Genomic DNA, 16,237 nt, shown 5'->3' with positions numbered 1-16,237 from the left:
CTGTGCCCTGCTGAGGACCAGGGACTGAGACCTAGGGGCCCACTCACCACTTAGTGTTTTCAACTCAACCTCTCTAGCCTGCAACATCTCCTAGGGTGAGTTAGACCATTGTCCTCTGGCATGCTCCTCTCAGCAAACAAAACAAAATGAAAATGTGTGTATGTATAAATATGCAAAGATTCTGAGAAAATTCCCTAGACAAGAAGATAGTTCACCACTTCCTCAGCCTTTTGTGGGGGGGGGGGGGCGGGGGGTGTCCTGGGGCTTGAACTGAGGTCTGAGTGCTGCCTCTGAGCTTTGTTTGCTCAAAGCTGGTGCTCTACCAGTTGGGCCACAGCTCCACCTTTGGCTTTTTGGTGTGGTTCATTGGAGATGAGTCTCTCAGACTTTCCCATCTGGGCTGGCTTCGAGGGGCACTCCTCAGAGCTCAGCCCGATTCCGGGCTAGGATTCCACTGGGGAGCCAAGCTCTCTCACCTCTGCACCGACCGCCCTGGCCTCAAAAGCCTCCTTCACTCTCAGCACCCAGGCCCCAGGAAGACACAGCTACCATGCACAAGCCACCACGCTGTCCACTCAGGACAGGGCCCCCACGCATCATGCTCAGGCTTCCCCTCCTGGATTAGACCCTGAGCTTGGTTAAAACCATTTCCACAGCTGGGAGACAGTGAGGGGAGGGGAGCATTGTCCCAAGGGAAATCCACTCTTTATCTGCCTTGTGTCACTGTAAGCCCTCTGTACAATAATAACAGTAGAAACATTTAAAAATATTTTTACAGGAGTGACCATGAATGGCGAGGATGCTCGTCTTGACATGTTGGCCCATGGTGGTGACACAACTTCATCTGAAGTGCACACGTAACTCACTGGAACACACTTGGATTTCTTAGGGCACTGGCACAGTGGATAATAACATTAATCTGCAGTGCACCATTGCAGTGAGAATATCAATAAGAAGCTCATTAATTGTTCTTTTCCTAATTTTAATGTTTCTCTTGTTATCTTTAGGTTGTTGTACAGAGGAGTCACTGTTTAACAGAGTAGCTTATGAACGCAGCGCATCTTGATCAGCGTCTCTCCTTTCAGCCCGTCCCTCCGCTACCCACTCTTCTGAATGTTGTAGGCGACACATTGGATTCTTGTCTGCATCTTCCTCGTCTTCTCCTCTTCCTTCATCTACCTCTTTCCCTGTCCACACCCCCACTCCATCCCTTTCGGGCACCCACTTCCTGGTGTTTTATTTTGCGGAACTTTGAGTTTGCCTTTCTAAGGAATATTCTATTTGAGATCTCCAGTGGACAAATGGATTACAGATGTGCAGTTTTCTTCATCCGTTAGGAAGAATGATATTGCACCATGTGTAAAGAAATGGAATAACTTGGAAAACAAATAGGTTAAGTAAAAGAAGGCCCAGAGACAAAGGATCCATGTTTTTCCTCATATGTGGAAGCTACATTTAGCTTACAGACTTGTATGTAAATATGCTGGGTGGGGTGGCATGCAAGTGTATATAAATATTTTTCCAATTTTTATAGAACTTAGATCTTGAAGTTTAGGGCCTTTCTATTTCTAGAAGAAGCACCTACTACTAACGTTGCATTCCATGTCCTGCCTCAGTTGTCTCCTATGTTTTAACATGTTTGCAATTATGTTCAGTACTCATTATATCCTGATTTATTTTTACTATTTCTCCTAAGTCCAGACTTCGCTAACCGTTGGTTAAGTGGCTCTGAGCTAAAGAGACTTCTCTTTAACAGCCATCGGATTTAAGTGGTTGAAGACATTCTTCGCTTTTCTCAATAAACTCAATTTTCCCATCAGGCCTTTGGCCCACACAGGCAGGTGTAAGTAATTAAGAGGAGCGTCAAGGGAAGTCAATGGGTGTCGTGCACGTCTGGAACTGCTGTCAGCGTCTCCCTGCACGGGAGGAGGGTAGGAGGATGAAAAGGGGGTTGGGGACCGAGGGGTCGTCACTGAGAGACAGGCCCTGTCCGTGCTCATGGGGGATCTGTGTCTACTGGGAAGCTCTCGGGGAGTGCGGCCTTCTGAGCCAAGTCCTTCCCTAGAAAGCCAGCCGGAGCTGTAGAGAGAGGGCCTCCTTGGTGGAAGCCCGATGGCCGTCCGCACAGGAGAGGCGGCCTTCTCAGCCTATGCATCCTGCCAGAGTCTTGGCAGCCTGGGAAATAAATGTCACGGGAAGCAGAGCGGAGCTGGCTACAGATGCCTAACCTGTCCATGCCTTGATAGCACAGAGCCACGTCAGTGTCGTCTGGGATGTTGTCTGCCAACAGCGGACAGGCCGGATGGAGGCCCTTCACTGGAGGACTGTGCAGGAGTGCGTGGGGCTGAGACAGGACTGACCGCACCGAGGCTTTGGCTACGGGGATGGGCAGGAGTCTGTGACTCTTTTTGCCAGTTCTGAAGCTTGAACTCAGGGCCTGGGCACTGTCTCTGAGCCTCTCTGTGCTCAAGGTTCTAGCCCTCTACCATTTGAGCCACAGCCCCACTTCCGGCCTTTTCTATATATGTGGTGCTGAGGAATCGAACCCAGGGCTTCATGCATGCTAGGCGAGCACTCTACCGCTAGGCCACATTCCCAGCCCGAGTCTGGGACTCTTTCTTTTTTTTTTTTTTTCTCAAATTTTTATTATCAAACTGAGGTACAGAAAGGTTACAGTTTCATACGTTAGGCACTGGATACATTTCTTGTACAGTTTGTGCTTATGCTTTTGGCAGTGTTTAGATACAGCGGTAAGAGCGGACACTATCAAGTACCTTTGTACTATTCAGTCCCTTTACCTCATCTTCCTTCAAGGTTGAGTATTCCTAATCAGAAAATCCAAAATCTGAAATGCTCCAAATGCTCTCCCAGTTCACTCTGCTAGGACCGCCTGACCCCACAAAACGCCCTGGAGGCTCCCACAAAACGCCCTGGGGGCACCCTGCACATCACAGTGCGGGAGATCACACACCTGGCCTCCTGACCACACAAAGTGCAGGTGCCTGACACAGCTCACTCAAGTGGCCCCAGTATTGGAAAAGATCCTTCCTGGACTGGGAATATGGCCTAGTGGCAAGAGTGTTCGCCTTGTATACATGAAGCCCTGGGCTCGATTCCCCAGCACCACATATACAGAAAAAGCCAGAAGTGGCGCTGTGGCTCAAGTGGCAGAGTGCTAGCCTTGAGCAAAAAGAAGCCAGGGACAGTGCTCAGGCCCTGAGTCCAAGCCTCAGGACTGGTGGGAAAAAAAAAGAAAGTAAAGATCCTTCCTGCCCTCCCAGTTGTTTTATGCACAAAATGAGCATTTTGTAGACAATTGCCCCCCACCCCAGTGTTGATCCAGTGCATACAGAACACGGATGAAGTTTCATAGAGCACCAGGTCCGTGCGAACATCCCACAACACGAGAGACCTCAAATCCCAAGCCCTTCACCCCCAAGCCCGCTAGGCGATGGGGCCACACCCGCTCTCTTGACCCCCTTGTCCCTGCTGAGCCCTTACCCTTGGTGGAAATCCCCTCACCTCGACTCCAAATGCCCTCCCTCCCTGTTCTGCTGCCATGGCAGTGGGTGCGGGTGATAGTCTCGCTTCTTTCCTAAGACGCCAGCCCTCTCGAGCCTGCTGCGTGTGCGTGGACGGGCCTGTGACCCTCGAGGCCACGACGGAGGCCCGCAGGAGGGGACCATGAGGAGGAGTCTGTGTTGCAGAACCCCGCACCTGCAGCTTTCCTCAGGACAGTGGAAGGAAGGCGCGGGGTACCCGCCATCTCAAGTCCTCCCAGCAGCCCAAGGTCATTTGCACCGCTTCTCCCTCTCCCTAGCCCCACCGTGCCCGCTGGCTTGGCTTCTGCCATGGTCCTGCCCGAACGCCCCTCCTCCGGTGCCCTTCCTTGCCAAGTGCAGGCCCCGCTGCTTTAGTAAGGGGGCTGCAGCCGGGAGAGGCCCTGTGACTCGAGTGCGGTGACAGTGGAGGCTCAGGCACCGCCGGGAGGAAGGAAGGAGCCATGGCTGGTGTTCGCGGCCCACGGGGCCCGGAGCCCGCAGTCGCTCTGTGAGCTCCGCTCCACCTGCACCCCTTGAACCATCGCCTGCCCTCTGGGGTCAGCAAGCTTCCTCTGGCTGTGGCGGAGCTCAGGGGGAGACTGGGGCTCATTATCACAGAAACACAGAATCCTCCTCCCACAGGCCTGCGGCCTTCTGTCCTGAGCCCTAGGACCCATTTGCTTTTTGAGAAATATCTTAATTCTGATACCCTTTGACCTTTTTCCTTCTGTATCTGTTTGTTCTTAAAGGTCCTATAATTTGCTTCTTGGAAATCCCTCGTGTACTTCTGTTCAGAAGAATAGAACACGCAAGCACACGTACGCAGCACGATTGTTGCTGGGAAATCACGATGTCACCCAGGAGTTCTGCTATGTGACTTGTTATTGCTGTGGGGACCGAGTGGTGAATCCTAGCAGGGTAGAGGCGCGCCGGCACTCAAAGCCGGGGGACAGGCATTTGGTGATTAATTCTCTAGAAGACATTGGGTATCACTGGAGCTCTGCTACTGTTTCAGAGTTTCAAACCAATACTATAGTTTCTCCGGAAACTACTTTGTTAGCAGCTAATCCTTGTTCTTGTGACTTATAGAGAGCACCCCACATGTCTGTGTTTAAAACTGTTCTCAATTTTTATTTTTAAGTCTATTCACTATATTGAAAAAAACATTTCATATTTTGTACAGACACAATAAAGAGCACTCTGTGAATGACTGCAAGATGTGCTTTATTTTAAGTCAGCCCTGAACCCAAAGTACACAGGATTGATTTTTTTTAACTTATTCTAGCCCATTCAATGATTCTCAGAAACTATTTTTAATATGGAATGAAAACTACATTTCAATCATCAATTTCTCATGCTACATTGCTATTTCATGAAGAGGTTGTATTACCAATGATAATAATTTAAGAAAAAGGCCAGTTTTTATTCCCCCGAGCTCAATATACATATTTCTCTCATAATTATGAACTTAAAAAACCCGTCTCAGATGTAAAAATGTGAATTGGAATATGTAAACTCTTCGATATACCTGAAAAACAGGGAGGAAAATGTCACATATTGGAAAAACTCATTGCCTTAAGCCATGGAAATGGGGAAAAGCACGTCAGGCGGGGCGGGTGGGCGGGCGGGCGGGCGGGGGAGCCTGGTGACTCGAGTCGCCGTGACAAAGCTGGAGGCCCCCATCTGGGGGTGCTCCGTGGGAGGTGCTCCCAGCACGCCGCCGGGCTGGCCCTTCCTACTGCTCTGTTCCGGGCAGCGCGAGACCGTGTGAGCGGAGCAGTGGCCTCGGCCGAGGCCACACCCGGCCCTCCACGAGGGGAGGTGCCCTTAGGTGCTCTGCTGATTGGGTGTTGTTTTCCTGAGAAGTCACTGGTGTTTCATGGAAAGATTTCACATCAGTCTTCGATTGAGATAAGGCAGTAAGAGGATCACTAATGCTGTCTTTTTGCTTCGAGTGAGGCTTGTCTTTCCCTGGGCGTCTTCCTGGATCGCTGGCTCCCTCTGCTCTCTCCACGCGTGGGGAGCGTGTCCTGCCGGCTGTGGCAGGATTGGAGTGTGTGGAGGGCCCACTGGGTCTCTGTCCCGCAGCTAAGGACTGTCGGGGCACACCACCACATCTCAAAAGGGGTGCCCGCTCCAAAGGCTCCCTTCCTCCTCTGTGGCTTCTCTGAGGGAAAGCCCCTGCGTCAGTCTAGCACTCAGTCCATCGGAATGCAAGACACTGAGTTCAAGACCGAGAGCAAGCAGCCCTGACTTCAGGGAACTCCAACAACATCTTCATGCGCCAAGGTAGCGTTAAAGGAACCAGCTCCTTGTGGCTACCTGTCAGAAGACAAAACCCTTCCCATTGAACTAGAAATGCTTTAGCTCTTAGGAGAATATTGTGCTTTTGTAAAAAAAAAAAAAAAAAAAAAAAAAGAAAGAAAAAGAAAAAAAAGGAAACAGAAAAAAAAAATCCAGATTTTAACTTGACTTTGCAGTCCGGGTCCTAAGATATCAGTCTGCTTTCTCTCTAGTCCACTTGATCATGGTTTCTGGTGAGCGGTACAGGAATATTAACTTGGCATAGAGGTCTTCTTCCAGCTCCAGCTCTCCTGTCTCTCGGACTAAAAAAATATCTGTGCACAACTTTAAAATTCTGTCTACATTTGGAAGCTCTTCAAACATGATGGAGTGGGAAATGCCACTGAAGAATTCACGGACAAATTTCCCGATCACAAGGACAACTGAAGCATACAATCCCATGATCCTGAAAGAGACAGGAAGTAGTAACTGTATCTAACCGTTAACTGTGTTAATCATATACATTTGGTGGAACCTAATGCATGGGGTAGAGACACAATTGGACTTCCTTCTTTCCTTCTTTTTATGTGCTGGTACTGGGGCTTGAATTCAGGGTCTGAGCACTATCCCTGGCTTCTTTTTGCTCAAGGCTAGCACTCTGTTACTTGAGCCACAGCGCCATTTCTGGCCATTTTGTATATACGTGGTATTGAGGAATCGAACCCAGGGCTTCATGTATAGGAGGCAAACACTCTTGCCACTAGGCCATATTCCCGGCCCAGGGATGACATTCTACTACTCCTCTAACCCAACCTTTTGCTGGATATTTTGGAGACAGAATCCCATGGACTTTTCTGTCCAACCTGGCCTCAAGCCATGATCACAGTTACCTGAGTAGCTAGGACAATAGCAGACACGAGTCACTGGTATCTGACTCTCCAGACATTTTTATAATAAATCTAGGTGGAAAATTATGAGGCTATGTAACATGTTATACACTTTTACCTTGCAGAGGATTTTAGAATTTAAGCATCTGATCAGCTGTGAATCCCTATACCTGTTACTCAAGCTACCCTGTATCTAGGAGATCTTAGCTGGTCTGGAGATCACAGGCCAGGCAGGACAAAATGTTGGTGAGACCGTTTCTTAATAAATATACTGGGTCAGGTGGCCTGTATCTGTAATCCTGGCTGTAAGGGATGCATTAACAGGAACCCTGCAGTCTGAGGCTGGTCCTGGCCACAATATTGTATCTATATAATCTGAGAACTCTAAGAAGAAAAGAGGCTCATTGTTCTCGATCTACTGCGGATGTGAGTTCTTATAACCCTTACCCGTAGCCAGCCAGGAAGCCCAGGCTGGGCGGGCTGACCTTGTCATTGAACACCACCAGCTCCAAGGCCTGCGAGTCCTGCTCGTAGATCCTGCTTCCGGTCAGGTTGAGAACCCACCACTCACTGTTAGACTGGCTCGTTTTGTCTCTGGACAAAATGACGGTGATGTTCATGAAATTATTTTCTGGAAGAAGAGAAAAGGAGAAAACAAGGCAGCGTGTGGGGTTTATTTAGGATTGGATCAGCACTCGCCACTCCCGAGGGCAAAACCTGGCGAGCAGCTTCCCGAAGGCCACCCTGGATGACGACGCGCGTGTGCGCGTGTGGTTGCCGGGGCACCTGAGGGCACGGTCACACACACACACACACACACACACACACACACACACACACACACACGCCAACCACAGGGAGAGGCAGAAGCCACACTGCCCAAACCACTGTGCGAGAACTCCATACGTCCACACGGACACTCAACCCCCCCATCAGGAGGGCTGTACACTACCAACCCCGAGCGGCTAGAGGCAGAGGAGCACTGCCCACTGCGTGCCCGGGACTGAGGAATGGCAGGAAACGTGGGAAAAGACTGTGTACACACGCACAACTTAAGGCAACTGGCAAGCGCCCGCGGGCCAGTGCTCTTCAAGTCCGTCTCCTTGTACAGGCCACTTTTGCTTGATAGGATCCATGGCTGCTTTAGTGAAGCAATTTCTGTCTTTTTCCCCCTCCCTCCCTCGCTCCCTCCCTTCCTATCTGAGACAAAATATGTGACCCAGGCTAGCCTTGAGTGCTGGGATTACAGGCACGCACCACTACACCTGGCCAGGAAATAACTTTGGAGTCAGGTTTGCTGCCTCATTTCAGTAGGTGGGGTTTGGGAAGGGGAGAGGAGATCATTTTGGGGAAGACCGATGGCATGATGGTTTCCCTCATTTGTTGGAAGTGGAAAGTGCCTGTAAATGGACAAATAAACACACTGGATGGTAAAAGATAAAAAATACACTTGGACATGATAAATAGGACTCTTGACATTCATGGTGAGACCAAAGGAAGACGCTCTTAGGAGAGGAACACAAAGGCATATGATCAGATCATATTTATCAAAATGAATGCCAAGAAATAGAAATTAGGGTGTGTTTTTTTTTTTGTATTTTGCGTTTTGGTTTTTCTTTTTCTACTTTGTCACTGTTTTTGTTTTTTATACTTTTTGTTTTTGTTTTCTGTACTTTTCTATACTTATGTAAGGTTATCTGTTTGGAGGAGGGCAAAAGGGAGCACACAAATGGTGAGACAAAGAACAAACACATGCAGCAGAGATACATACTATAGACACTATGTTGAAAATGAAATTGTGGGAGGGAAAAACTGGGAGAAAATGAGGAAAGGGATGACACTGTTCAAAAAGAAATGTAGGAGCTGGGATGTGGCCTAGTGGTAGAGTGCTTGCATGCATAAAGCCCTGGGTTCAATTCCTCAGCACCACCTAAACAGAAAAGGCCGGAAGTGGTGCTGTGGCTCAAGTGGTAGAGTGCTAGCCTTCAGCAAAAAGAAGCCAGGGACAGTGCTCAGGCCCTGAGTTCAAGCCCCAGGACTGGCAAAAAAAAAAAAAGAGAAAGAAATATACTCATTACCTGATTTATATAACTGTAACCCCTCTGTACATCATCTTTCCAATAACAGTAAAGTAAAAATGGATGGCATGAAGCTCTGCCAAGTTCTGAAATCCAGATTGTGGACCAGTGCTTGCGTTTGTTGGAGTATAAAGCAAATGCAAAGGAGCAGAAAAGGTGGAGGCATACAGTGGGCCCTCCGCCCCCAGCAACGGTGTCTGCACGGATCAACATGGCGACGAGTTGAACCGCACAGGAGGAGAAAGCAGCTCTGCATTAAGATACTGGATCTAGGAATCCGGTGCTGGGCAGCACTGTCTTCGGAGCCGTGGACAGACGATGGGCACAGAGCAAGAACCAAGCAGAATGCTCAGGAACAGTAACGCCACTGCTCCTGAAGACCTGAGGCAGTGACAGGTGACACCTGGCCAGGAGTCTCGATGTGCTTCCACACTGTGGTCACCTCACCTGTGGCGCCATTCCGTTTCCTGTGGGGACACTACTAGAAGGCAGCCATGCCAGGGTGGAGGAGGGCAGGCTGGGGAGCAAGAGGTCAAGCAGGCAGGAGTGGGCACAGGAGAGGCTGACCTTGGAAAGGAGAGAGAGCACACCTTTCTTTGAGCCTGAAGGGCAGGAGGAAGGAGCTTGGGAAAGAAGACATGTTCTAAGGAGAGACAGGAAGCTTCCGGAGCGTCCCCTGACAGGTTCATACAGTGACAGGAAAGAGCTTGAAGAGAGAATCATTTTGAGAACAGCTCAAGGAAGGAGCAGACTGTTTCCTGTGTGTCGAAGCATTTGTAGGGTCACAGTAAACATGAGTATGACTATGTCTGATCAAAAAGGGAATAGCCCATTTCCCAATGTACTTGCAATACTTGTCAAGGTATGTCCACTTCCTGAAGGGAAGATGAGCTGGGCCTTGCGTCCCTACATCTGCCCTCCCCCTCCACCTCACCGAGCACATCTGCCACCCTGTCCAGCCTCACCGAGCACATCTGAGTAGGATCCTCACTGCTTACAGTGTTCCTGCCACCTCTCTGCTCTCTGGTCCTAGGCGTGCATGGCGCCTGGTGCAAAGTCACTCATTCATGTTGATGAATGAACCCATGCCGGACACGTGCACTCTATTCTGCCTTGATGGATCAGTGTGTGTGCGTGGGTGGGTGTGTGTGCACCCGCCAGTACTGAGGCTTGAACTTAGGACCTTATACTCTCACTTGGCTTGTTCTGCTTAAGGCTGGCATTCTATCACTTGGGCCACGCCTTTGTTTTGGCTTCTGGGTTAACTGGAGATAAGAGCGTCATGGAGTTCACTGCCCAAGCTGGCTTTGAACTGTGACTCTCAGATCCCCATCTCTGGCGTAGCTAGGGGAACAGGTGTGAGCCACTGGCGCCCAGGGAAGCCAGGCAGTTCTTTAGCGGTACATCACAGTTGTGTACGATCCGTCCTGAGGACCACATTACACAACTCTGCCATTCTGCAAACACCACAAAGTGTACTTACCCAAATCTACATGGCACCACCTGCTTGCTCGCACACCGAGGCGACGTGACACATCTTGTCACGTGTGTGGCACATGATGGCAGACTGTCATCTAAACGTCTAAATGTGACCGTTTCTGGCTGTCACTATGACACTGGAATGAGCCAGTCACTAAATCACTGTACTGACACTTCTTAACCATTAGGGCGAATCAAGTACATATCTTGCTGTCTTTTTACTCTTCCGAGTGGGAGAGACTATTGTACTACAGGACATGTGAAAGGATCTGGTTGATAGCAGAAACCAGTACGTGAAATCAGCACCGCAAGCCACCACCATCTAAGTCACTCAGGTGTTGTATAATCAGTGGGGAAAACAAAAGGGAGAGACAATGGCTAAAAGGCGAACCAATGCAACAGCAATACTTACAAGACAACATGCTGTAAACCCACTGTACAGTTCGGGGCAGGGAGAGGTAATTGGGGAGGAGAGAAGGCAGGAGAAAAATGAGGGAGGAGGTAGCAAGTTGGATAACAAACGTACTCACTGCCTTACATATGAAACTGTAACCCCTCTATACATCACTTTGACAATAAATAAATCAATAAAAAAATTCATCTCCTGAGTGTCAGTGAGCTCTGTAGCTGGAGCAAACAGACTAAAGTTACATGGTTCTTGGCACATACAGAACGTTAACTGGAAACAGCTTGAGAAAGGCTTAACACCCAGACTGCTGAAATGGAATTGTTCGGAAGTAACTTTTTATTCTTACCAGATAAAAGTTGCTTGATTGGTTTTGAGTTAGAATCACTGGGTGCTTTCACATAATAGGGGTAGATCTTTTCTATTGTCCTGTAATTTTAAAAAAAGGTGGGATTTAGTGTTGATTGTTCTAATTAATTTGTACTACTCCTAGGGCTTGAACTCAGTGCCTGGGCACTGTTTTTTAGCTTTTTTTTTTTTGCTGAAGACTGGTGCTCTACTATTTGAGCCACAGCTCCACTTCTAGCTTTTCTGGTATTATTTGGAAATAAGAGTCTCACAAGCTTTCCTGTGATCTTCAGAACTCAGCCTCCTGAATAGCTAGAGTTATAGGCATAAACCTCCAGCACTTGCTAAGAATTCCTATTTTTTAGTGACCTAGCAAACTGGTGTTTTCAAAGAATGAAGGAAGTTGCATTACCATCTGAGAATTTTTTTTTTTTACCAGCTATGTATATTTGATAAAGCCACATCAAAAGGAAAGGAAACTTACACTGGTGTGTTTGAACTTTGCGTGTCATTTCCAGCAATCATTTTAGCTATGTTCACTCTTGCGATATTTTGAAGAGGGAAAGAAAGTTTATCTGTTGCTATTTCTGCCTTTGCACCCAGAGTCATATTTCTGTGAAGAAAAACAAGGCTCAATGTCAGTGATTATCCCCAAACCTGCAGGAGAGCTTTACAAACTCACTTGATTTACAGTTTTAGCATTTTATCAAGTATTCTATACAATGTTTACCCCAACCCTCTGTGTTCACCTCATCTCTACATCTAGTTCCTTTAACCCATGGAATCCACACGACAGTCAAGGAGAGGAGGCAGAGGCTGCTGCCTCAAAAGGAAACAATTCTGCTCCACTAAAACCAATTTAGAGACTTTCCTGGGAGCTCCCCACAGGGCACTGTCCCTTAGTCTTTGCAGGTGCTCTGCCAGTTGAACCACACTTCCACTTCTGGCTTTTTGGTGATTAGTTGGAAGTAAGAGTCTCACAGACTTTACTGCCTGGGTTTGAACCTTGAGCCTCAGATCTCAGCCTCCTGAGTAGCTAAGAGTCACCAACAGTGACCAACAGTTAACCCAACAGTGTTGATCTTTGTCTGGACTAACGGAAGCCATATTTAAACTGAATTTAAAATTTTTTCGCTACTAGGTTTTAGTAGTAGCTCTTCAGTGAAAAGTCTAGAAGTTAATTTTTTTGGGCAACTGATACAGAAATTGGAGTGAGAGATGGGGGACACTTAGGATAAAAAATAAGATTAAAATCGGCATCCTGAAATAGGACTGAATAGTTCTTGTTAGGAACAGTTCTTTCCTACGTGCTGTGGATTCACAGAAGATTCCAGAAGGCTTTCTTTTGTTCCTGTCATGATACTTAATTTTAATCAAGAAATTGGTATTGAAACCCCAAATGAGCCAACTCTTTCTGGAGACTATTATGACAGAGACTAAGGTAACTCCCTAGGACAGGTTGAGACCCCAAAGATGCATTATAAAAGCACTGGTGCAGGGTTTGGGAGCCAGAACTTTTAGTAAGATTCCCTGTCTACACAAGCAATGACAGGGAAGAGGCTGTGTTTGCTGGCCACGGTTCCGGTTGGACCGGAGGAGGAATTTCAATTCATTTTCCACTTCCAAGATGGCCAGGGTGCCATCAAGATGCCTCCAAGGTTGGAGAAATGTACTACTAAGGCTTCATAAATGAATCTTTCCTGTTCTCCTTCTCCTCCTCCCCTCCTCTCGCTGTCTCTCTCTTTCTCTTATGGTGGTATTGATGGTTGAACTTAGGGCCTGTACTTGCCAGGCAAGTATTCTACCACTTGAATCATGCATGTCCTCTTACTCTATTTTTGCAATCGAATCTCAAACTAACCTTCCCTGGGATGCCTTGAACTGTGATCCTCATTTCTCTGCCTCCTGGGTAGTGGGGACCAAAGGCATGTACCCCCACTCCTGACTTATTTTCAAGACAGAATCTCACACTGACTTCTGCCTGAGCTAACCTGGGACTGAGATCTTCCTATATCTGCATCCTGCAAAGGACACCATTTCTTCATTGCTATGGCTTCAACCTTTTTTAGAAATCTCAATCATTCACACAGACTTTATTTCATTTTATAATCCATCATCCTGTGTGTTGTCTCTCTTCTCTCTCTCACTCAAAACAAAATCCATGGCCTAAATAATTAAATAAGTAAAGCCTAAAAATGTCTTAGTTTGATCATTGGTTCCTAGACACAGCATTATTTGATAAACAGAAATGTTAGCTTTAGAACAAAAGGAAGGCTCCCAACTGTACTGATAGAGTGAGCTCTGCAGGAATCTGTTATTTCTCTCTGACGACCTCCCACCCGAGTTTAGATGGGGCTGGGGAATGATGCACGGAAAGGCAGTAACTACCTCTGAATACTCCATGAAACAACAACAGAGAAGCTACTATTGGGGTCCATGAGCTCTTGTATCATTTTCTGCTTACTGGGAGGGCTGATGGTCCACAAAGAATTGGAGTTTCCTTCCAATTCTGCTACCGTTATGTCTTCTTTTTCATAATTTTCCAGAAATTGCATAGCGCCCTGTATGTGCACAAATGCATATGCATCAATCAATGAGAGACATAATGCTTATAAAGAAAACAATTACTCCTCCCTTTGACCGAACAGAGATTTCTTGCTAGGAAAGGAATATCTATGTGACATCTGTGGGACACAGCATCTGGGTCCCATTGCCCACAGGTATGACAGCTGTCAATCACCTGGCCTAACCCCAGTGGTGGTATTAGTACCCCACAGAAGTGTTCAGTTAAGCAACAAGGATATCCAGGTCGTTTTGCTGTTTCTTCTCTCCTTAGGCAGAAATTCATGACAAAAGAGAGAGTTTTCTTAAGTTCTCCAACTAAGACATCGGCCTTTTACTAGTTGCTCATTGTTCAAGATTAGTTTTGCCAATATGTAGTATGATGGTAATCTTATACAAAGGTATTTGCTTGCTTAATTGCTTCTCTCTCTCTCTCTCTCTCTCTCTCTCTCTCTCTGTGTGTGTGTGCTGGAAGTAGGGACTGAACTCAGGACTTTGTGCTCTCGCTTAGCTTGTCATTAGAGTCTGGTGATCTACCATTTGAGTCACCTTTCTACTTCCAGCTTTTTGCTGGTTAATTGGAGATAAGAATTTCAAGCATTTGTCTGCCCAGGCTGGCCCCAACCCACGATCCTCAGATCTCAGCCTCCTGAGTAGCTGGGATTACAGACATGAGCCACCAGTGCCTGGCCCTAATCACGACTTACAAAACTAATTTTAATGACAAAAACCATGGTATCATATTATCAAAAGTTTGAAATGTGTTAAAAAATAATATCAACTAAAAGTCTGTCATATTCATTGTTCTTCTTACTGTGTAATATTTTCTTTTCTTTTTTAATATTTTAAAACGTAAATATATATACATACATATGTATATAAAATCAGTTAGTCTGTCCTGGGGCTTGAACTCAGGGCCTGGGCACTGTCCCTGAGCTCAAGGCTAGTGCTTTACCACTTGAGCCACAGTCTCGCTTCTGGCTTTTTCTGTTTATATGATACTAAGGAATCCAACCCAGGGCTTCATGCGTGCTAGGCAAGCACTCTACTGCTAGGCCACATTCCCAGCACCTATATATTTTTTTAATTGATATTTTAGCTTGGGTAACTGTCACAGGCTTTGTGGTATAGTGGTGGTGATGATGATTTCTTTTTAAGCTGGTCCTGGGGTGAACTCCTAGGTGCTGTACTTGATCTTTTTTGTTCCAGGCTAGCACTACTTGAGCCACAACTCTACTCACGTCTTTTTTAGTATTTAATTGGAGATAAGAGTCTCACAGGTGGGGCTGGGAATATGGCCTAGTGGTAGAGTGCTCGTCTGGTATACATGAAGCCCTGGGTTCAATTCCCCAGCACCACATATATAGGAAACGGCCAGAAGTGGCGCTGTGGCTCAAGTGGTAGAGTGCTAGCCTTGAGCAAAAAGAAGCTAGGGACAGTGCTCAGGCCCTGAGTCCAAGGCCCAGGACTGGCAAAAAAAAAAAAAAAAAGCATCTCACAGGCTTTCCTGCCTGAGCTGGTTTTGAACCACAGTTCTCAGATCTCAGTATCCTGAGTAGCTATGATTATAGGTGTAAGCCACCGGAACTCGGCTCAATTTTTCACACAAGAAATTGCTTTGAAAATGTTCAGTGGGTGTATAAACAGAACCAAGAATGGAAGTTCTTTCTCCCCATACCCACCGAAGGGGCCAGTGGTAAACTCACTTCAGAGAACTGCTGTAATCTCCTCCGTCCACCAATCTTAGTGACCCCTTGCACTGCTTTCAATCACCTACATGTTGCTTTCTCCTATTTTGAATTACTTTCTGAGTACAGACTCTCAGAATAGACATGCCAGTCAAAGAAAGATATTTACTTAAGTTTAAAAGTTAAAAAATGGATCAAAAGCTATTGAACTCATATTAAAACATTCTTAATTTAAATTATGTTTGTTACCACTTATGCCTAATAAGAGAGACATACCTTCTTAAATGATCTAGCCAATGGTACAGTGTTATATATAACTGGTAATCCCAGAAAAGTCCTCCTCCAAATACCACAAGCCGTGGCAAAGTATTAAGCAATTTATAACGAGTGCTGGGCTCACCTAGAACAAGGTCTTCATAGAGATCTACGGCATGGGTTTACTTACGGTGTCCCTAGAGAAAGCTCTCATGAATTTATTAAACTTTTGCTGGTCCATCACTTTCAACTTCCTTTGCTGAGCACTCATTGTGAAAATTGGCTGGAAAACAAAGGCACGCAGCTGTAAGCCTTGCGGCACTTCTTTGCACCCTACGTTACAAGAAAAGCATTTGCACAGTACAATCCCAAGGCAGCTGACCTCAGAGATAGTTCTCTGTCTCTCTCTCGGTGGTCTGGGGTTTGAAATTGGGGCCTTTTGATAGGTAAATATGCTACCACTTGAGCCATGCTTCCCAGCCTTGTTTGCATTAGGTGAGTTTTTGATAGGGTCTTGTATTTTTGCCCAGGAACGGCCTCAGACCAGGAGCCTCCTTTCCTATGCCTCCTGCCTAGCTAGGATTACAAACACACGCCACCACACTAAGCTTACTTATAGAGATGGGGTCTTGCTAACTTCCCAGGCTGGCCTCAAATCACTGTGTGTGTGAGTGTGTGTGTGTGTGTGTGTGTGTGTGTGTGTGCGTGT

General features: G+C 46.8%; 1 protein-coding gene across 1 annotated transcript in view; it reads right to left on the bottom strand.

Annotated features, from left to right (window-relative positions):
- Positions 1–5,278: 5,278 nt before the first annotated feature.
- The window catches only part of Piezo2 (piezo type mechanosensitive ion channel component 2), a 343,119-nt gene continuing 332,160 nt past the window's right edge, over positions 5,279–16,237 (bottom strand). Inside the window, 6 exon segments of the mRNA XM_048363082.1 lie at positions 5,279–6,291; positions 7,160–7,343; positions 11,025–11,104; positions 11,508–11,636; positions 13,412–13,584; positions 15,719–15,811. Of these exon segments, the coding sequence (XP_048219039.1) occupies positions 6,039–6,291; positions 7,160–7,343; positions 11,025–11,104; positions 11,508–11,636; positions 13,412–13,584; positions 15,719–15,811 (912 nt within the window). The 3' untranslated portion in view covers positions 5,279–6,038.

This window comes from Perognathus longimembris, chromosome 15 (assembly GCF_023159225.1).
Source record: "Perognathus longimembris pacificus isolate PPM17 chromosome 15, ASM2315922v1, whole genome shotgun sequence".
Taxonomy (NCBI): Eukaryota; Metazoa; Chordata; class Mammalia; order Rodentia; family Heteromyidae; genus Perognathus; species Perognathus longimembris.
This window is presented reverse-complemented; position numbering and strand designations above follow the sequence as displayed.